Source organism: Pseudophryne corroboree, chromosome 7, assembly GCF_028390025.1.
Source record: "Pseudophryne corroboree isolate aPseCor3 chromosome 7, aPseCor3.hap2, whole genome shotgun sequence".
Classification (NCBI taxonomy): domain Eukaryota; kingdom Metazoa; phylum Chordata; class Amphibia; order Anura; family Myobatrachidae; genus Pseudophryne; species Pseudophryne corroboree.
The window spans coordinates 264,387,410-264,409,913 of record NC_086450.1 but is presented as its reverse complement, the minus strand read 5'-3'; the positions used below and the strand labels follow the sequence as shown (position 1 = coordinate 264,409,913).

At 46.3% G+C, this 22,504-nt stretch overlaps 1 protein-coding gene across 2 annotated transcripts in view; it reads right to left on the bottom strand.

Moving 5' to 3' along the window:
• The window catches only part of TRA2B (transformer 2 beta homolog), a 127,863-nt gene that overhangs the window by 46,092 nt on the left and 59,267 nt on the right, over positions 1-22,504 (bottom strand). For both annotated transcript variants that reach the window (XM_063934125.1, XM_063934126.1), the window contains exons 5-6: positions 8,202-8,317; positions 7,918-8,007 (exon numbers count right to left, since the gene is read on the bottom strand). In XM_063934125.1, coding sequence (XP_063790195.1) covers positions 7,918-8,007; positions 8,202-8,317 — 206 coding nt within the window. The remainder of the gene's footprint in view (positions 1-7,917; positions 8,008-8,201; positions 8,318-22,504) is intronic.

Here is a 22,504-nt window from a genome sequence, read left to right as displayed (position 1 = left end):
TGTCAGACCTGGGTTTTCAGGTAGATAGGGGTACGAAATTTACTATTACTATAGTAAAGTGGGAACCTTCAAAAGGTCTGTGCTTGACAATGACTGGCTTACACTGAAAGTATTACAATAAAATTTAATTAAAATGATCAATTTATCTGGTACAGCAGTAACACATTCTAGAGAGCTCACTCAGAGCGTTGGGTATAGTATGCTGGAGGCCAGCATACAGAAACCGGGATCCTGGCAGCAACGAAGTCCCTTGTAGGCTCGGTGGCTCACCACAGGTTCTATTCCCACTCTGTATGTGTCGTGGACACACACACGAGTGGGAATAGCCAGTTATCCGGGATTCCGGCTGTCGGCATTGTCAGTGGTCGGGATTCCATAGTCTGTATCCTTACCGCCGGGATCCCAACTGCAGGCAATGTAACCACATACCCTCACAGAAGTATAACATTTGATTATCTAGATCAGGCATTCCCAACCGCGGTCCTCAAGGCACACCAACAGTGCAGGTTTTAGTGATATCCAGGCTTCAGCACAGATGGTTAAATCAAAATACCTGAGCTACTAATTAAGTCACCTGTGTTCAAGCCTGGATATCACTAAAACCAGGACTGTTAGTGTGCCTTGAGGACCGCGGTTGGGAAACATTGATCTAGATAGTAACAAATGTCTAACATTTGTTAAAATAAATTTGAGGGAAGGTTACAAAAATGTAGGTTTTTTTTTTTACAGCCCAATGTATTTAAAATACACTGCTCAAAAAAAATAAAGGGAACACTTAAACACAATGTAACTCGAAGTCAATCACACTTCTGTGAAATCTAACTGTCCACTTAGGAAGCAACACTGATTGACAATCAATTTCACATGCTGTTGTGCAAATGGAATAGACAACAGATGGGAATTATAGGCAATTAGCAAGACACCCCCAATAATAAGAATTTACTTACCGATAATTCTATTTCTCATAGTCCGTAGTGGATGCTGGGGACTCCGTAAGGACCATGGGGAATAGCGGCTCCGCAGGAGACAGGGCACATCTAAAGAAAGCTTTAGGACTAACTGGTGTGCACTGGCTCCTCCCCCTATGACCCTCCAAGCCTCAGTTAGGATACTGTGCCCGGACGAGCGTACACAATAAGGAAGGATTTTGAATCCCGGGTAAGACTCATACCAGCCACACCAATCACAGCGTATAACCTGTGATCTGAACCCAGTTAACAGTATGGCTCAACAATAATAACCCGATTTTTGTAACAATAACTATGTACAAGTATTGCAGACAATCCGCACTTGGGATGGGCGCCCAGCATCCACTACGGACTACGAGAAATAGAATTATCGGTAAGTAAATTCTTATTTTCTCTAACGTCCCAAGTGGATGCTGGGGACTCCGTAAGGACCATGGGGATTATACCAAAGCTCCCAAACGGACGGGAGAGTGCGGATGACTCTGCAGCACCAAATGAGAGAACTCCAGGTCCTCCTCAGCCAGGATATTAATTTTGTAGAATTTTACAAACGTATTTGCTCCTGACCAAGTAGCTGCTCGGCAAAGTTGTAAAGCAGAGACCCCTCGGGCAGCCGCCCAAGATGAGCCCACCTTCCTTGTGGAGTGGGCATTTACAGATTTTTGGTTGTGGCAGGCCTGCCACAGAATGTGCAAGCTGAATTGTACTACAAATCCAACGAGCAATAGTCTGCTTAGAAGCAGGAGCACCCAGCTTGTTGGGTGCACACAGGATAAACAGAGAGTCAGATTTCCTGACTCCAGCCGTCCTGGAAACATATTTTCAGGGCACTGACAACGTCTAGCAACTTGGAGGCCTCCAAGTCCCTAGTAGCCGCAGGCACCACCAATAGGTTGGTTCAGGTGAGACGCTGAAAACACCTTGGGGAGAAACTGAGGACGAGTCCTCAATTCCGCCCTGTCCGAATGGAATATCAGATAAGGGCTTTTTCAGGATAAAGCCGCCAATTCTGACACGCGCCTGGCCCAGGCCAGGGCCAACAGCATGACCACTTTCCATGTGAGATATTTTAACTCCACAGATTTAAGTGGTTCAAACCAATGTGACTTTTGGAACCCAAAACTACATTGAGATCCGAAAGTGCCACTGGAGGCACAAAAGGAGGCTGTATATGCAGTACCCCTTTTACAAACGTCTGAACTTCAGGGACTGAAGCTAGTTCTTTTTGGAAGAAAATTGACAGGGCCGCAAATTTGAACCTTAATGGACCCCAATTTCAGGCCCATAGACACTCCTGTTTGCAGGAAATGTAGGAATCGACCCAGTTGAATTTCCTCCGTCGGGCCTTACTGGCCTCGCACCACGCAACATATTTTCGCCAATTGCGGTGATAATGTTTTTGCGGTTACAACCTTCCTGGCTTTGATCAGGATAGGGATGACTTCATCCGGAAAGCCTTTTTTCCTTCAGGATCCGGCGTTCAACCGCCATGCCGTCAAACGCAGCCGCGGTAAGTCTTGGAACAGACAGGGTCCTTGCTGGAGCAGGTCCCTTCTTAGAGGTAGAGGCCACGGATCCTCCGTGAGCATCTCTTGAAGTTCCGGTTACCAAGTCCTTCTTGGCCAATCCGGAGCCACGAATATAGTGCTTTCTCCTCTCCATCTTATCAATCTCAGTACCTTGGGTATGAGAGGCAGAGGAGGGAACACATACCCTGACTGGTACACCCACGGTGTTACCAGAGCGTCTACAACTATTGCCTGAGGGTCTCTTGACCTGGCGCAATACCTGTCGAGTTTTTTAATCATGTGGACGACTTCTGGGTGAAGTCCCCACTCTCCCGGGTGGTCGTGCTGAGGAAGTCTGCTTCCCAGTTGTCCACTCCCGGAATGAATACTGTTGACAGTGCTATCACATGATTTTCCGCCCAGCGAAGAATCCCTGCAGCTTCTGCCATTGCCCTCCTGCTTCTTGTGCCACCCTGTCTGTTTACGTGGGTGACTGCCATGATGTTGTCCGACTGGATCAACACCGGCTGACCTTGAAGCAGAGGTCTTGCTAAGCTTAGAGCATTGTAAATGGCCCTTAGCTTCAGGATATTTATGTGAAGTGATGTATCCAGGCTTGACCCTAAGCCCTGGATATTCCTTCCCTGTGTGACTGCTCCCCAGCCTCGCAGGCTGGCATACGTGGTCACCAGGACCCAGTCCTGAATGCCGAATCTGCGGCCCTCTAGAAGATGAGCACTCTGCAACCACCACATGATGGATACCCTTGTCCTTGGTGACAGGGTTATCCGCTGATGCATCTGAAAATGCGACCCGGACCATTTGTCCAGTAGGTTCCACTGGAAAGTTCTTGCGTGGAATCTAACGAATGGGATTGCTTCGTAGGAAGCCACCATTTTTACCCAGAACCCTTGTGCATTGATGCACTGAGACTTGGTTCGGTTTTAGGAGGTTCCCGACTAGCTCGGATAACTCCCTGGTTTTCTCTTCCAGGAGAAACACCTTTTTCTGGACTGTGTCCAGGAACATCCCTAGGAAACAGAAGACAAGTCGTCGGAACCAGCTGCGATTTTGGAATATTGAGAATCCAATCGTGCTGCCGCAACACTACCTGAGATAGTGCTACACCGACTTCCAACTGTTCCCTGGATCTTACCCTTATCAGGGAATCGTCCAAGTAAGGGATAACTAAAATTCCCTTCCTTCGAAGGGATATCATTTCGGCCATTACCTTGGTAAAGACCCGGGGTGCCGTGGACCATCCCTACGGCAGCGTCTGAACTGATAGTGACAGTTCTGTACCATAACCTGAGGTACCCTTGGTGAGAAGGGTAAACTTTTACATGAAGGTAAGCATCCTTGATGTCCTAAGACATCATGTAGTCCCCTTCTTCCAGGTTCGCAATCACTGCTCTGAGTGACTCAATCTTGAATTTGAACCTCTGTATGTAAGTGTTCAAAGATTTTAGATTTAGAATCGGTTTCACCGGGCCGTCTGGCTTCGGTACCACAATAGTGTGGAATAATACCCCGTTCCCTGTTGCAGGAGGGGTACCTTGATTATCACCTGCTGGGTGAATGGCTTCCAAAACTGCCTCCCTGTCAGAGGGAGACGTCGGTAAAGCCGACTTTTGGAAACGGCGAGGGGGAGACGTCTCGAATTTCAATATGTACCCTTGAGATATTACCTGAAGGATCCAGGGGTCTACTTGCGAGTGAGCCCACTGCGCACTGAAATTCATTGAGAACGGGCCCCCACCGTGCCTGAGTTTGTAAGGCCCTAGCGTCATACTGAGGGCTTTTGCAGAGGCGGGAAAGGATTTCTGTTCCTGGGAACTGGGTAATCTCTTCAGCCTTTTTCCTCTCCCTCTGTCACGAGCAGAAAAGAGGAACCTTTTGTCCGCTTGCCAACAAAGGACTGCGCCTGATAATACGGCGTCTTATTTTGAGAGGCGACCTGGGGTACAAACGTGGATTTCCCAGTTGTTGCCGTGGCCACCAGGTCTAAAAGACCGACCCCAAATGTCCCTTTTTAAAGGCAATACTTCCAAATGCCGTTTGGAATCCGCATCACCTGACCATTTTACTGGTAGAATTGGACAACGCACTTATATTTGATGCCAGTCGGCAAATATTCCGCTGTGCATCATGCATATATAGAAATGCATCTTTTAAATGCTCTATAGGCAATAATATACTATCCTTATCTAGGATATCAATATTTCCAGTCAGGGAATCCGACCATGCCAACCCAGCACTGCACCTCCAGGCTGAGGCGATTGCTGGTCGCAGTATAACACCAGTATGTGTGTGAATACATTTTTGGATACCCTCCTGCTTTCTATCAGCAGGATCCTTAAGGGCGGCCATCTCATGAGAAGGTAGAGCCCTTGTTCTTACAAGCGTGTGAGCGCCTTATCCCCCCTAGGGGGTGTTTCCCAACGCACCCTAACCTCTGGCAGGAAAGGGTATACATATCATCACACACACACACCTCATTTTATTTTTCAGATTCAGGAAAACTACAGGTAGTTTTTCCCTCACCATAATACCCCTTTTTGGTGGTACTCGTATTATCAGAAATGTATAAAACATTTTTCATTGTCTCAATCATGTAACGTGTGGCCCTACTGGAAATCACGGTTGTCTTTTCACCGTCGACACAGGAGTCAGTATCCGTGTCGGCGTCTGTATCTGCCATCTGAGGTAACGGGCGCTTTAGAGCCCCTGACGGCCTATGAGACGTCTGGACAGGCAGAAGCTGAGTAGCCGGCTGTCTCAGGTCAACCACTTTTTTTTTATACAGAGCTGACACTGTCACGTAATTTTCAACAGTACATCCACTCAGGTGTCGACCCCCTAGGTGGTGACATCACTGTTACAGACACTCTGCTCCGTCTCCACATCATTTTTCTCCTCATACATGTCGACACAAACGTACCGACACAGCACACACACAGGGAATGCTCTGATAGAGGACAGGACCCCACTAGCCCTTTGGGGAGACAGAGGGAGAGTATGCCAGCACACACCAGAGCGCATATATATATATATATATATATATATATATTATATACACACACACATATATATATATATATACACACACACACACATATACATACACACATACACAGGGATAACCTTATATAAGTGTTTTTCCCCTTATAGCTGCTGTATGTTTTAATACTGCGCCTAATTAGTGCCCCCCTCTTTTTATTTAACCCTTTCTGTAGTGCAGGGAAGAGCCAGGGAGCTTCCCTCCAACTGAGCTGTGAGGGAAAATGGCGCCAGTGTGCTGAGATAGGCTCCGCCCCCTTTTCGGCGGCCTTATCACCCGTTTTTCTGTATATTCTGGCAGGGGTTAAATGCATCCATATAGCCCAGGAGCTATATGTGATGCATTTTTTGCCATGTAAGGTATTTTTATCGTGTTTTATTGCGTCTCAGGGCGCCCCCCCCCAGCGCCCTGCACCCTCAGTGACCGGAGTATGAAGTGTGCTGAGAGCAATGGCGCACAGCTGCAGTGCTGTGCGCTACCTTATTGAAGACAGGAACGTCTTCTGCCGCCGATTTTTCCGGACCTCTTCGCTCTTCTGGCTCTGTAAGGGGGCCGGCGGCGCGGCTCCGGGACCCATCCAGGCTGAACCTGTGATCGTCCCTCTGGAGCTAATGTCCAGTAGCCAAGAAGCCCAATCCACTCTGCACGCAGGTGAGTTCGCTTCTTCTCCCCTTAGTCCCTCGATGCAGTGAGCCTGTTGCCAGCAGGTCTCACTGAAAATAACAAAACCTAAACTAAAACTTTCACTAAGAAGCTCAGGAGAGCCCCTAGTGTGCACCCTTCTCGTCGGGCACAGAAATCTAACTGAGGCTTGGAGGAGGAGCCAGTGCACACCAGTTAGTCCTAAAGCTTTCTTTAGATGTGCCCAGTCTCCTGCGGAGCCGCTATTCCCCATGGTCCTTACGGAGTCCCCAGCATCCACTTAGGACGTTAGAGAAAAAGGAGTTGTTCTGCAGGTGGTGACCACAGACCACTTCTGAGCTCCTATACTTTCTGGCTGATGTTTTGGTCACTTTTGAAAGCTGGCGGTGCTTTCACTCTAGTGGTAGCATGAGACTGAGTCTACAACCCACACAAGTGGCTCAGGTAGTGCAGCTCATCCAGGATGGCACATCAATGTGAGCCGTGGCAAAGTTTGCTGTGTCGGTCAGCGTAGTGTCCAGAGCATGGAGGCACTACCAAAAGACAGGCTAGTACATCAGGAGACGTGGAGGAGGCCGTAGGAGGGCAACAACTCAGCAGCAGGACCGCTACCGCCGCCTTTGTGCAAGGAGGAACAGGAGGAGCACTGCCAGAGCCCTGCAAAATGACCTCCAGCAAGCCACAAATGTGCATGAGTCTACTCAAACGATCAGAAACAGACTCCACGAGGGTGGTATGAGGGCCAGACGTCCACAGGTGGGGGTTGTGCTTACAGTTCAACACCGTGCAGTACGTTTGGAATTTGCCAGAGAACACCAAGATTGGCAAATTCGCCACTGGTGCCCTGTGCTCTTCACAGATGAAAGCAGGTTCTCACTGAGCACGTGACAGAGTCTGGAGATGACAAGGAGAACGTTCTGCTGCCTGCAACATCCTACAGCATGACCGGTTTAGCAACGGGTCAGTAATGGTGGGGGGTGGCATTTCTTTGGGGGGCCGCACAGCCCTCCATGTGCTCGCCAGAGGTAGCCTGACTGCCATTAGGTACCGAGATGAGATCCTCAGACCCCTTGTGAGACCATATGCTGGTTTGGTTGGCCCTGGGTTCCTCCTAATGCAAGACAATGCTAGACCTCATGTGGCTGGAGTGTGTCAGCAGTTCCTGCAAGACAGTCATTGATGCTATGGACTGGCCCGCCCGTTCCCCAGACCCGAATCCAATTGAGCACATCTGGGACATCATGTCGCGCTTCATCCACCAACGCCATGTTGCACCACAGACTGTCCAGGAGTTGGCGGATGCTTTAGTCTAGGTCTGGGAGGAGATCCCTCAGGAGACCATCCGCCACCTCATCAGGAGCATGCCCAGGTGTTGTAGGGAGGTCATACAGGCACGTGGAGGCCACATACACTACTGAGCCTCACTTTGACTTGTTTTAAGGACATTACATCAAAGTTGGATCAAAGTTGGATCAGCCTGTAGTGCATTTTTCCACTTTAATTTTGTGTGACTCCAAATCCAGACATCCATGGGTTAATAAATTTGATTTCCATTGATAATTTTGTGTGATTTTGTTGTCAGCACATTCAACTATGTAAAGAACAAAGTATTTAATAAGAATATTTCATTAATTCAAATCTAGGATGTGTTATTTTAGTGTTCCCTTTATTTTTTTGAGCAGTGTATAAAGCCGGTATAACAAATGTCAAAATAAATTCACATTACTGTAGACTTTACCTGTATGAGGACCTGCTGTAGTATTCTCTGTCATCGTATCCCCCTCTTTCATACCCTCGATCATAGTAGTCTCTACGCCGAGAACTGCCACTGGTATAGAAAAATAAATAACTTGAAGCTTAAATGTAATCATTTACCAGATAATGTGAGTTATAAAACATCTAAAAGCATGAAGTAGATTATCGTATTAGTAGGGGAAGAGCCTTTTCTTTAAAGTTGCAGCTGCTGTTATTAGGAACCAGGCTCTTTAGTTTTCATCCTAAACACTTCTGCAAAATACTCACTAAGTTGGTCTTCCCATATATATTCCTGGGGTAGGTGTGTGAGGCCTCTTTGTAATGGAGAAATCAACTCGTATCCGTCTTCCATCCAGTTCCATTCCATTAGCACGCTCCTTTGCCTGCAAATACAGTTTTAAAGAATTAATCTAAAAAACAAGGACAGATGGACCAAAAGAACAATATCAGTTTAACACCTTCAGGGACCAATTCTTTTAGAGCAGTGTTTTTCAACCACTGTGCCGTGGCACACTAGTGTGCCCTGAGCAGTCTCCAGGTGTGCCGCCATAGAAGCAGAACCAAGCTTGTCAGTGTTTTGGCACTAGAATGATCAATACTGGTGGGTTTAGTGGTTGCAGAGCCTGGCTTTCTCAGATGTGGCTCAGGCATTACCTATGGCGAAGCTGCAACATGACATCCTAGGACACAACTGCACCATAGAAACATAGAATTTGACGGCAGATAAGAACCACTTGGCCCATCTAGTCTGCCCCTTTTTTATTTTATCCTTTAGGCAATCTCAACCCTTTTTTAACCTTGATTCTTTGTAAGGATATTCATATGCCTGTCCCAAGCATGTTTAAATTGCCCTACAGTCTTAGCCTCTACCACCTCTGATGGGAGGCTATTCCACTTATCCACTACCCTTTCTGTGAAGTAATTTTTCCTTAAATTTCCCCTGAACCTCCCCCCCCCCCCTCCAGTCTCAATGTATGCCCTCGAGTTCTAATACTTTTCCTTTGAAGAATGTTTCCCTCCTGAACTTTGTTAAGACCCTTTATATATTTGAAAGTTTCTATCATGTCTCCCCTTTCCCTTCTCTCCTCCAAACTATACATGTTAAGATCTTTTAGCCTTTCCGGGTAAGTTTTGTGATGTAGGCCATGCACCATTTTAGTTGCCCTTCTTTGTACACTCTCTAATGTATTTATATCCTTCTGGAGATAGGGTCTCCAGAACTGGACACAGTATTCCAGATGGGGCCGTACCAATGACCTATACAGTGGCATTATCACTTCTTTTTTCCTGCTACTGATTCCTCTCCCTATGCAACCAAGCATCTGACTTGCCTTTCTCATTGCTTTGTTGCATTGCTTTCTGCCTTCAAGTCACTTGAAATAGTGACTCCTAAATCTCTTTCCTCCTCAGTAGTTTCCATTATAGTACCCTTGATACTATACTTAGCCTTTGGGTTTTTGAGACCCAAGTGCATGATTTTGCATTTTTTAGCATTAAACTGTAGTTGCCACGTTCTTGACCATTTCTCAAGCCTACCTAGGTCATTAATCATTTGTTTGACCCCTCCCGGTGTGTCTACCCTCTTGCATATCTTTGTATCATCTGCAAAAATAAGAATTTACTTACCGATAATTCTATTTCTCGTAGTCCGTAGTAGATGCTGGGGACTCCGTCAGGACCATGGGGTTTAGCGGCTCCGCAGGAGACAGGGCACAATAATAAAAGCTTTAGGATCAGGTGGTGTGCACTGGCTCCTCCCCCTATGACCCTCCTCCAAGCCTCAGTTAGGATACTGTGCCCGGACGAGCGTGCATAATAAGGAAGGATATTGAATCCCGGGTAAGACTCATACCAGCCACACCAATCACACCGTACAACCTGTGATCTGAACCCAGTTAACAGTATGATAACAACGAAGGAGCCTCTGAAAAGATGGCTCACAACTAGAATAACCCGATTTTTGTAACAATAACTATGTACAAGTATTGCAGACAATCCGCACTTGGGATGGGCGCCCAGCATCCACTACGGACTACGAGAAATAGAATTATCGGTAAGTAAATTCTTATTTTCTCTAACGTCCTAAGTGGATGCTGGGGACTCCGTCAGGACCATGGGGATTATACCAAAGCTCCCAAACGGGCGGGAGAGTGCGGATGACTCTGCAGCACCGAATGAGAGAACTCCAGGTCCTCCTCAGTCAGGGTGTGCCCCTGACCAAGTAGCAGCTCGGCAAAGTTGTAAAGCCGAGACCCCTCGGGCAGCCGCCCAAGATGAGCCCACTTCCTTGTGGAATGGGCTTTTACTGATTTTGGCTGTGGCAAGCCTGCCACAGAATGTGCAAGCTGAATTGTACTACAAATCCAGCGAGCAATCGTCTGCTTAGAAGCAGGAACACCCATCTTGTTGGGTGCATACAGGCTAAACAGCGAGTCAGATTTTCTGACTCCAGTCGTCCTGGAAACATATTTTCAGGGCCCTGACAACGTCAAGTAACTTGGAGTCCTCCAAGTCCCTAGTAGCCGCAGGTACCACAATAGGTTGGTTCATGTGAAAAACAGAAAACACCTTAAGGAGAAATTGAGGACGAGTCCTCAATTCTGCCCTGTCAGAATGAAAAATTAAGTAAGGGCTTTTATATGATAAAGCCGCCCATTCTGACACACGCCTGGCTGAAGCCAGGGCTAATAGAATCTTCACCTTCCATGTGAAATATTTTAATTCCACAGTGGTGAGTGGATCAAACCAATGTGACTTTAGGAAACTCAAAAAACAACATTGAGATCCCAAGGTGCCACTGGGGGCACAAAGGAGGCTGTATATGCAGTACCCCTTTTATAAAAGTCTGAACTTCAGGCACTGAAGCCAGTTCTTTCTGGAAGAAATTTGACAGGGTCGAAATTTGAACCTTAATGGACCCTAATTTTAGGCCCATAGACAGTCCTGTTTTCAGGAAATGTAGGAAACGACCCAGTTGGAATTCCTCTGTAGGGACCTTCTTGGCCTCACACCACGCAACATATTTTCGCCAAATGCGGTGAAAATGTTTTGCGGTTACATCCTTCCTGGCTTCGACCAGGGTAGGGATGACTTCATCTGGAATGCCCTTTCAGGATCCGGCGTTCAACTGCCATGCCGTCAAACGCAGCCGCGGTAAGTCTTGGAACAGACAAGGCCCTTGCTGGAGCAGGTCCTTTCTTAAAGGTAGAGGCCACGGTTCTTCCGTGAGCATCTCTTGAAGTTCCGGGTACCAAGTCCTTCTTGACCCATCCGGAACCACGAGTATCGTTCTTACTCATCTCCTTCTTATGATTCTCAGTACTTTGGTATGAGATGCATAGGAGGGAACACATACCCTGACTGGTACACCCACAGTGTTACCAGAGTGTCCACCGCTATTGCCTGAGGGTCCCTTGACCTGGCGCAATATTTGTCTAGTTTTTTGTTCAGGCGGGACGCCATCATGTCCACCTTTGGTTTTTCCCAACGGTTTACAATCATGTGGAAGACTTCCCGCTGAAGTCCCCACTCTCCCGGGTGGAGGTTATGCCTGCTGAGGAAGTTTGCTTCCCAGTTTTCCACTCCCGGAATTAACACTGCTGAGAGTGTTATCACATGATTTTTCGCCCAGCGAAGAATCCTTGCAGTTTCTGCCATTTCCCTCCTGCTTCATGTGCCGCCCTGTCTGTTTACGTGGGCGACTGCCGTGATGTTGTCCCACTGGATCAATACCGGCTGACCTTGAAGCAGAGGTCTTGCTAAGCTTAGAGCCTTGTAAATTGCCCTTAGCTCCAGTATATTTATGTGGAGAGAAGTCTCCAGACTTGATCACACTCCCTGGAAATTTTTTCCTTGTGTGACTGCTCCCCAGCCACTCAGGCTGGCATCCGTGGTCACCAGGACCCAGTCCTGAATGTCGAATCTGCGGCCCTTTCATAGATGAGCACTCTGCAGCCACCGCAGAAAAAAACACCCTTGTCCTTGGAGACAGGGTTATCCGCTGATGCATCTGAAGATGCGATCCGGACCATTTTCCCAGCAGATTCCACTGAAAGGTTCTTGCGTGAAATCTACCGAATGGGATCGTTTTGTAAGAAACCACCATTTTTCACAGGACCCTTGTGCAATGATGCACTGATACTTTTCCTGGTTTTAGGAGGTTCCTGACTAGCTCGGATAACTCCCTGGTCTTCTTCTCCGGGAGAAAACATCCTTTTCTGGACTGTGTCCAGAATCATTCCTAGGAACATTAGACGTGTCGTCGGAAAAAGCTGCGATTTTGGAATATTTAGAATCCACTCGTGCTGTCGTAGAACTACTTGAGATAGTGCTACTCCGACCGCCAACTGTTCTCTGGACCTTGCCCTTATCAGGAAAGCGTCCATATTTCTTTTAGGAAGAATCATCATTTCGGCCATTACCATGGTAAAGACCCGGGGTGCCGTGGACAATCCAAACGGCAGCGTCTGAACTGATGGTGACAGTTCTGTACCACGAACCTGAGATACCCTTGGTGAGAAGGGCAAAATTTGGACATGTAGGTAAGCGTCCCTGATATCCAGTGACACCATATCGTCCTGGTTCGCTATCACTGCTCTGAGTGACTCCATCTTGATTTGAACCCTTGTATGTAATTGTTCAAATCTTTTAGATCTCACCGAGCCGTTTGGCTTCAGTACCACAATATAGTGTGGAATCATACCCCTTCCCTTGTTGTAGGAGGGGTACTTTGATTATCACCTGCTGGGAATACAGCCTGTGAATTTTTTTCCAATACTGCCTCCCTGTCGGAGGGAGACGTTGGTAAAGCAGACTTCAGGAACTTGTGAGGGGAAGACGTCTCGAATTTCCAATGTACACCTGGGATACTACGTGTAGGATCCAGGAGTCCACTTGCGAGTGAGCCCACTGCGTGCTGAAACTCTTGAGATGACCCCCCACCGCACCCGAGTCCGCTTGTATGGCCCCAGCGTCATGCTGCGGACTTGGCAGAAGCTGTGGAGGACTTCTGTTCCTGGGAATGGGCTGCCTGCTGCAGTCTTCTTCCCTTTCCTCTAACCCTGGGCAGATATGACTGGCCTTTTGCCCGCCTGCCTTTATGGGTACGAAAGGACTGAGACTGAAAAGACTGTGTCCTTTTCTGCTGAGATGTGACTTGGGGTAACAAAAGTGGATTTTCCAGCTGTTGCCATGGCCACCAGGTCCGATGGACCGCCCCTTTATACGGCAATACTTCCATGTGCCGTCTGGAATCTGCATCACCTGACCACTGTCGTGTCTATAAACATCGTCTGGCAGATATGGACATCACATCTACTCTTGATGCCAGAATGCAAATATCCCTCTGCGCATCTCGCATATATAGAAATGCATCCTTAAAATGCTCTATAGTCAATAAAATATTGTTCCTGTCAAGGGTATCAATATTTTCAGTCAGGAAATCCGACCAAGCCCCCCCAGCGCTGCACATCCAGGCTGAGGCGATTGCTGGTCGTAGTATAACACCAGTATGTGTGTATATACTTTTTAGGATATTTTTCAGCTTCCTATCAGCTGGCTCTTTGAGGGCGGCCGTATCTGGAGACGGTAACGCCACTTGTTTTTACAAGCGTGTGAGCGCCTTATCCACCCTAAGGTGTGTTTCCCAACTCGCCCTCACTTCTGGCGGGAAAGGGTATACCTCCAATAATTTTCTCTCGGAGGAAACCCACGTATCATCACACACTTTAATTTATCTGATTCAGGAAAAACTACAAGTAGATTATTCCCACCCTACATAATACCCTTATTTGTGGTACTTGTAGTATCAGAAATATGTAACACCTCCTTCATTGCCCTTAACATGTAACGTGTGGCCCTAAAGGAAAATACGTTTGTTTCTTCACCGTCGACACTGAAGTCAGTGTCCGTGTCTGTGTCGACCAACTGAGGTAAATGGGCGTTTTTACAAGCCCCTGACGGTGTCTGAGACGCCTGGACAGGTACTAATTTGTTTGCCGGCCGTCTCATGTCGTCAACCGACCTTGTATCGTGTTGACATTATCACGTAATTCCTAAATAAGCCATCCATTCCGGTGTCGACTCCCTAGAGAGTGACATCACCAATACAGGCAATTTGCTCCGCCTCCTCACCAACATCGTCCTCCTACATGTCGACACACGTACCGACACACAGGGAATGCTCTGATAGAGGACAGGACCCCACTAGCCCTTTGGGGAGACAGAGGGAGAGTTTGCCAGCACACACCAAAAACGCTATAATTATACAGGGACAACCCCTTATATAAGTGTTTTCCCTTATAGCATTTTCACATATGTAATCATATCGCCAAATAAGTGCCCCCCCTCTCTGTTTTAACCCTGTTTCTGTAGTGCAGTGCAGGGGAGAGCCTGGGAGCCTTCCTCACAGCAGAGCTGAGCAGGAAAATGGCGCCGTGTGCTGAGGAGAATAGGCCCCGCCCCCTAAAACGGCAGGCTCTTCTCCCGGAGTTTGTGAGATCTGGCAGGGGTTAAATACATCCATATAGCCTCAAGGGCTATATGTGATGTATTTTAGCCATAAAAAAGGTATAATACATTGCTGCCCAGGGCGCCCCCCCCAGCGCCCTGCACCCTCAGTGACCGCTGGTATGAAGTGTGCTGACAATAATGGCGCACAGCTGCAGTGCTGTGCGCTACCTTATGAAGACTGAAAGTCTTCTGCCGCCTGTTTCTGGACCTCTTCAACTTCGGCATCTGCAAGGGGGGTCGGCGGCACGGCTCCGGGACGAACCCCAGGGTGAGACCTGTGTTCCGACTCCCTCTGGAGCGAATGGTGTCCAGTAGCCTAAGAAGCAAATCCATCCTGCACGCAGGTGAGTTTACTTCTCTCCCCTAAGTCCCTCGTAGCAGTGAGCCTGTTGCCAGCAGGACTCACTGAAAATAAAAAACCTAACTTAAACTTTTATTCTAAGCAGCTCAGGAGAGCCACCTAGATTGCACCCTTCTCGGCCGGGCACAAAAATCTAACTGAGGCTTGGAGGAGGGTCATAGGGGGAGGAGCCAGTGCACACCACCTGATCCTAAAGCTTTTATTATTGTGCCCTGTCTCCTGCGGAGCCGCTAAACCCCATGGTCCTGACGGAGTCCCCAGCATCCACTTAGGACGTTAGAGAAAAGGCATATCTTCCCTTCAATACCATCTGCAATGTCACCAACAAAGATATTAAAGAGAACTGGACCAAGTACAGATCCCTGGGGTACTCCACTGGTAACATTTCCCTCCATAGATTGCACTCCATTAACTATGACTGTCTGTTTCCTATCCTGCAACCAGGTTCTTATCCATTTAACTGATTTATAATCCACCCCCAGGCTTTCAAGTTTATTTAGCAGTCTGCGATGTGGGACAGTGTCAAATGCCTTACTAAAGTCTAGATATGCTACATCTACAGCTCCCCCTTGATCTATTATTTTCATCACAGAGTCAAAAAAAGTCAATAAGATTTGTTTGGCATGATCTCCCACCAGTAAATCCATGCTGTTTTGGATCATGTAAGTGGTTTGATTTAAGATATTCCACTACTCTTTCTTTTAATAGTTTTTTCATTACTTTCCCTACTACTGATGTAAGGCTTACTGGTCTGTAGTTACTTGCTTCTTCCTTGCTTCCACTTTTGTGCAGTGGAACTACATTTGCTCTTTTCCAGTCCTCTGGAATAGCACCTGTATTTAGTGACTGGTTAAATAATTCTGTTAATGGTGTAACCAGCACATCTTTTAGCTCTTTGAGTATCCTTGGGTGTATCCCATTGATTTATCCACTTTTAGTTTTGAAAGTTCTGTTAGGACCTTCTCCTCTGTAAATGTATTTTCATCTACCTTATTTTTATGAATGTCCTTGCAATTTAACTGTGGCCCCATCCCTTCTTCTGTAGTAAATACTGAGCAAAAATAATTATTTAGGTGATCTGCTATTGCCTTGTCTCCCTCCACCAAATGCCCACTCTCTGTCTTAAGTCTTATTATTCCTCCATTTGATTTTCTCCTTTCACTTATATACTTAAAAAAAAGTTTTGCCCCCTTTATCTACTGACTGGGCCATTTTCTCCTCAGCTTCTGCCTTTGCACGTCTGATCACTTTCTTAGCATCCTTCCGTCTGTCCAGATACACCTCTGTCGTTATTATTTTGAGTCTGTTTGTATTTCCTAAAAGCCATCTTTTATTCTTTCACACTAGTTGATACTACTTTTGTGAACCACACTGGCTTTCCTTTTCCTGGTGCTTTTCCTAACCATTTTGATACAAAGGTCTGTTGCACTTAGTAATGCACTTTTCATTTTTTTTCCACCTCTCCTGCACTCCTTCCAAGTTCCTCCAGTCTGCCAATGAATCACTTAAACATCTCCCCATTTTTGCAAAGTCTGCATTTCTAAAATCCAACACCTTTCCCATTATATTTGTGTACCTTTGCAATATTTAGATCTTGTGCAGTGTGCCGCGAGTTGTAAAAGGTTGCAAATCTGTTTTAGAGATACAATTGAAATAATTTTTTGTTCAATATTTCATTGAACACATTTCAAGGAAAAAAAAAAAAAAAAAGAGAGAGAGAGAAGAGAGAGGAGAGAGAGAGGATTTTGGTACTTACCAGATAAATCCTTTTCTTTGAACCATACGGGGCACTGGAGTACTCTTGGATATGTATGGTGCAATAGCAGGGATAGGCACATTTAAATATTTACGTCTAACCCTCTACACTCCCATCATGCACCAGTGTTTTTACTGTGCCGTACAGGAGGCCAATGAAAGTTGAACAGCAGAGTACTGTCACAGTTCGAGCCACATAATTACGAAGAGCACAAACCACATGCGAAGAAGCTGTAGTTTCTGAATATACTGATAAACAGGAACCACTATTAGTTGCTATATGTGAAAAACAGACACTACCGTTGGTAGAAGAAACGGAATTTGTTTTAAGTTCTGCTCTATCAGGTATGGGTCGTTGGAGACAACTTACGTCGACAGTCATCAAGTCGACCGTGGAAGGTCGACAGGGACAATAGGTCGACATGGGTTTGACTGTTTTTGGCGTAGTTTTTCTCACAAAGTGACGGGGAACGTCAATTAGTGCACCATGTCCCCGAGCATGGCAAGCGAGCTTCGGGCAGGTTACAGTAGCAATCGTAGTCCATGTGGATCGTTAAGTATGAAAAAATCCCCCCCCCCCCCCTTCCCCAAGTGAAAAACTCATGTCGACCTTTTGACCTAGTACACATCGACCTATTGACCATCAGTGTGAACTGACCGTAGCTGGGCACTGGCTGACTGGCTCCAGCGGCGGCAGTAATCGGACCACGGTGAGAGCTGCCGTTTTGTTGCCTGCTTGTGAGTATACTGAGCCGCGGACCGACCAGGATGCCCATTCCACTTAATCAATACTGTCCCTTCCTAAGCGCGGCGCTCACACAATGGAGCCTTACCTCTTCCATGAGGTCTTTCAAGGACAGTCTGGAGGGGTGTATCGGGACTTCTCTGCAAGCTCCGACCTCATGTCAGCAGATGCTGAAATATCAGCTGATAAAAGGTCTAAAGGCGGAGCCTCTCTACCAGGCGCCAACAAGCCTTTTGCTGCACCCACGCTTCTTAATAAGCTGGGAAGTGACAGCGTTTGGAAAATATCAAAATAAAGAGAATTTTGGTACTTACCAATAAATCCATTTCTCTGAATCCACTCAGGGACACTGGAGATCTATATACAGCTGGGGTGTGAAGATTGCAGACAGGAGGTGGCACAATAAATTAATGAAAAAAAATTCACAGCTGGCTTCTCCCCCTTCACACACCCCTATCCCTCCAGTTTGAAAAATTGCCTGAGAGAAAAGGGAAAATGAAAGACTCACGCCTCGTGGGAAGGAACCAAAGATATCACAACGTCAAATAGCAACAGAGAACTGTCAAAACAGGAAAATACAAGCTTGTCTGACCTAATTTAACAAGAACACGAAGGCTGACAGCACAGAGGCGGGGAGTCCAGTGTCGCAGAGTGGATTTAAAGAAATGGATTCATCGGTAAGTACCAAAATACTCTTTTCTCTATCTGTACAGATCTCCAGTGTCCACTATGGGATACTGGAGAACTATACAGCTGGGGACATCCCAAAGATATTCCCATGGGCGAGAGTGCTGTCCGAAGCCTGGAGAACTAAACAACCAAAATTTGAATCTCTAGAAGCTAAAGTAACAAATTTGTAAAAGAGTGGACAAGTGTGCTGAAGACCATGTTGCTGCTCTACAAAGTTGGCCAGTAGAAGCTCCTCTAGCCACAGCCCAAGAAGCTCCCACAGATCTGGTGGTATGAGCACACACCCGAAATTGAACTCTTACAGTTTGAGATAAATGCTTGCTTGATGGTTAGTCTTATCCATCTAGCCAAGGTTTGTTTTGAAGCTGACTACAATTGGTTGGTCTATGTGAAAACCAGTTACCACCTTAGGTAAAAACGCTGCTTTTGTAGGGAGTTCCGCCCAGTCTTCATTAAAAACAAGAATAGGACTTTTACATGACATGGCCCCTAATTCCGAGACCCATCAGGCTGACACTAAAGCCAACAGTAAGACCATTTTCCAACACATTTTAGATCTGCCCGCTCTAGAGGTTCAAAAAGGTCAGATTTAAGAAAATCCAACACCAAATTGAGATCCCACGGAGCAGTCTGACGACGAAAAGGAGGTTGAATTTTCAATACACCCTGTAAAAATGTCTGAATCTCCTGCAGGGATGCCAGTATTTGTTGGAAAAGAATTAAGTGCAGAGACCTGGACCTTCAAAGGATTCTAAACGTAATCTGCCATCCAACCCGGATTGGATAAATCTCAGCAATCTAGTAAAGCGGAATGCTCTAGGGTTCCAACCCATAGGCGGACACCAGCCCTTGTATCTGTTCCAGGTCCTATGGTAGTGTGCCACAGTGACCAGTCTCCATGCCGCTAACATGGTAGAAATAGCCAATTCTCAGGACACCCTTCTCCCTTAAAATCTTGGTTTCAAGAACGCAGTCTGTTCAGATCAGGATGCAGAAAAGGGCCTTGTGATAGCAGATCCTCCCTCTGCGGCAGCCTCCAATGAACATCTGTCAGAAGTTTCTTCAGATCCGCATACCAACTTATGTGAGGCCAATCTGACACTATCAAGATTACCCATGCTCTTTCCCTTTTCACCTTTTTTTTTTAACACTTGGTAATAAGGGAAACTGTGGAAATACGTAAACCAGGTCGTAATTGCAGTGCACTGTCAGTGCATCCACTGCTTCCGCTGCTGGATCCTGCGTCCTGGCCACATCAGTTGCCAAGAGGCCATGAGATCTACCTGCGGTAACACCCATCTTCTTACTACTGCGTCAAAGACCTGGCCGTGTAGACTCCTTTCTCCTGGGTGCATATCTTGACGGCTGAGATACTCCGCCTCCCAATTGTCCACTCCTGGAATGAAGGATGCTGACAGAACTAGGTCATGTCTTTCCGTCCAGAACAGAATCTTTGTAGCTTCTCTTAAGCCAATGTGGCTTTGTTCCTCCCTGATGGTTTAGGTATGCCGCTGCTGTTAATTGTCTGATTGCACCCTCACGTCGAGGCTCCGCTTGGAGTGAATTGTAGATGGCTCGTCGTTCCAGTACATTTAACTTGCTCTCGTACGGTGACCACCTCCCCTGAAACTGATGGTTGCCTAGTACTGCACCCCATCCTCTGAGAATGGCATCAGTTGTCAAAATGATTCATTCCCAGATACCAAACCAACGAAGTCCTGGCTTGAGGTGACAAGCAAATTCTACTGTAAAGTAGATGCATGCCTGCCCCTTGAGCAATCAGATTTAAATTAAAAAAGTCTGGAATGTAGTCTGCTGTACTGCACTGCGAAGAATGCCACCATCTTTCCCAGAAGCCACACACAGATGTAACGTTACCATTTGATTTTTGTAAGACCAGTCGAACCATCTCCGTGATGTCTCGAATCTTGTCCTCAGAAAGGAACACTCTCAGTTGTATTGTGTCCAAGACGAGACCCAGGAATTGAATTCTCAATTCAACAGTGTTGAAGTAGAACTTGATGAGTGATCCAAGCATCCCTGATCAACAGGTCCTGGGACGAAGTACGTTACTCCTTGCAGTCTCAATTTTGCTACCATGATCTTTGGGAAGATACTCAGGGCAGATGACAGGCCGAACAGAGCTTTGAATTGGTAATGATTCTTGCCAACGGCAAACCTCAAATATGCTTGTTGTGGGGACCAAATCGGAACATGGAGGTACGCATCCTTTATGTCAAATCGACACCATGAACTCCTGTTAGAGACTCGCAATAACAGACTATCTATTCCATTTTGAAATCTGTAAAACAGTCAGGAATTAATTAAAAGCCTTTAAATTGAGGACTGGTCTTAAGGACCAGTCTGGTTTTAGTACTACAAAGAGATCTGAATAAAACACTGTCCCTCTGAGGAAACGGAACTGGTGCAGTTACCTCTGTTAGAAGTAATTCATAAACAGCCGTGTCTAATGCTCTCGCTCTTTGAGGGCACAGAGGATGGCCAGTAGTAAAGAACTGAGTGAGGTCGTGTCTGTAATTCCATTCGGTAACCCTGGGAAATATTGTTGATCCAGACTTCTAGTGAGGTTTCGGCACAGGCTTCCTAAAACCCCATCAACCACGCGCCCACCTTGGGAGACCCAAGGTGAGCTGGGAGAAAGTCATGCCAAGGTCTTGTTGGCAGGCTCCTGCTTTCTGGTTGTGTACTGGGAACGGCCTCTGACTCTGTTTCCACATAGAAAACTGGCGCTGGATGTTTCCCCAATAATAAATACCATGGATAGAATCTGATAAAATGACATAGATTTATTAATTAATTTAGCTAGACATTAGACATAATTATCTAAAAGTAGGAATTATTCCAATAAAAACATGAAATGAAAGGCATTGATGGAGCTCAGAAATGGTTGGAAATAGCTGCTAACTTCTGATGAAGCTAGGTGACCGAGCCTAGGGAAACGCGTTAAGGATTCATGCTGCCTTCATACCAGTGTCCTGCATTTCAAACGGATCCAGATATGGACTTTTGAACCAAATACTTTGGAACTTTCCCTGTGGGATTTTCAACCAAACCGCACCGATTGGAGAGACCCAGTGCTCACACAAAACAGCACAGCTTGCCGGCTGGCAATTACATTCCTCTGGAAGTCTCCATCGCTAAAGGGTAACACCAGCTGTTTCTAATTATTTTTCCCAGGGAACTTTGCACACTTTCAGTCCGGGATCCACTGTGGACACTTGTTAGCAGCTATTTCCAACCATTTCTGAGCTCCATCAATGCCTTTCATTTCATGTTTTTATTGGAATAATTCCTACTTTTAGATAATTATGTCTAATGTCTAGCTAAATTAATTAATAAATCTATGTCATTTTATCAGATTCTATCCATGGTATTTATTATTGGGGAAACATCCAGCGCCAGTTTTCTATTTGTTTTTTACAGTTTTTCTTGGGATTGACAATCCCTACTGGCAGCTGTGACAGCGCGTCTGGGTGTGTGCTACTTGTTTCCGTTTCCACATGTTTGTCCACCAAAACCTCTGCCACGAAAGGACTGAGACCTAGAAGAATTAATCACCAGGCCAGAGTAGTTCTTTTACCAGTTGTGTGGTTCTAGGATACGTAGTTGGCAGAAATGTGGATTTTCCCGATATGGCTTTTGCGAAATCCACTTGTCCAGTTCTGGCCCAAACAACGCTCCCCCACCTTCCACTGCCTTTTTTTAATCTAAATCCACTTGCCAATCTCTGAGCCAGAGAATCCACCTGGCCGATATTTCTGAGGCTGAAATGTGTGATGCTATACTACTAGCATCTTTTGTTGCTTGACAGATGTAAGCGGTTGACTCCCGGATATGCTCCGCTAAACAAACTATTTCTTCCCGATTATTGTCCTCTGCTACAGCTTGAACTATTTATCCTGCCCAAGAGACAATAGCCTTATTGACCCATGCAACTATAATAGTAGGCCTTTGTGATGCACTTGCAGCCACAAAGATGGATCTGACACATCTTTAAGTGTAGTCACATTCAGAATAGGTAAGATTGTCCTTTTTGACAATCTAGCTAGAGAAGCATCTACAATCGGTGGTACTTCTCTTCCCATTTGAACATTACTCCTTTAGGCAAGGGGTAAGTAACAGAACTTTTTGGGCAATTGGAAGAGTCTATCCCACTGCTTCCATGCTTCTCCCATCTGATCTTGAAGTGTCTGAGGAATCTTAAACACTGCCGCTGGCAGCTTCTGAGATTCAAACAGAACACACACTTCCGGTTTCTTTATTTCCTCTTCTTTGAAATGAAGTACCAGTTTAAAAGCCTCAATAAGGAACTCCAACCCTTTAACTTCCGAACCCTCCTCCTGAGGACTACCATCCAATATCTTCTCAACCAAATCTCTCACCTCTGATTCCTCTTCTACCGAGAGACCCTCCTCTTCTTCTTGGAGGATAGGAAGAGGCCTCTATAGATTTCCGCACAGGCTTTTCCACCTGTGCTGGCGGATAAGC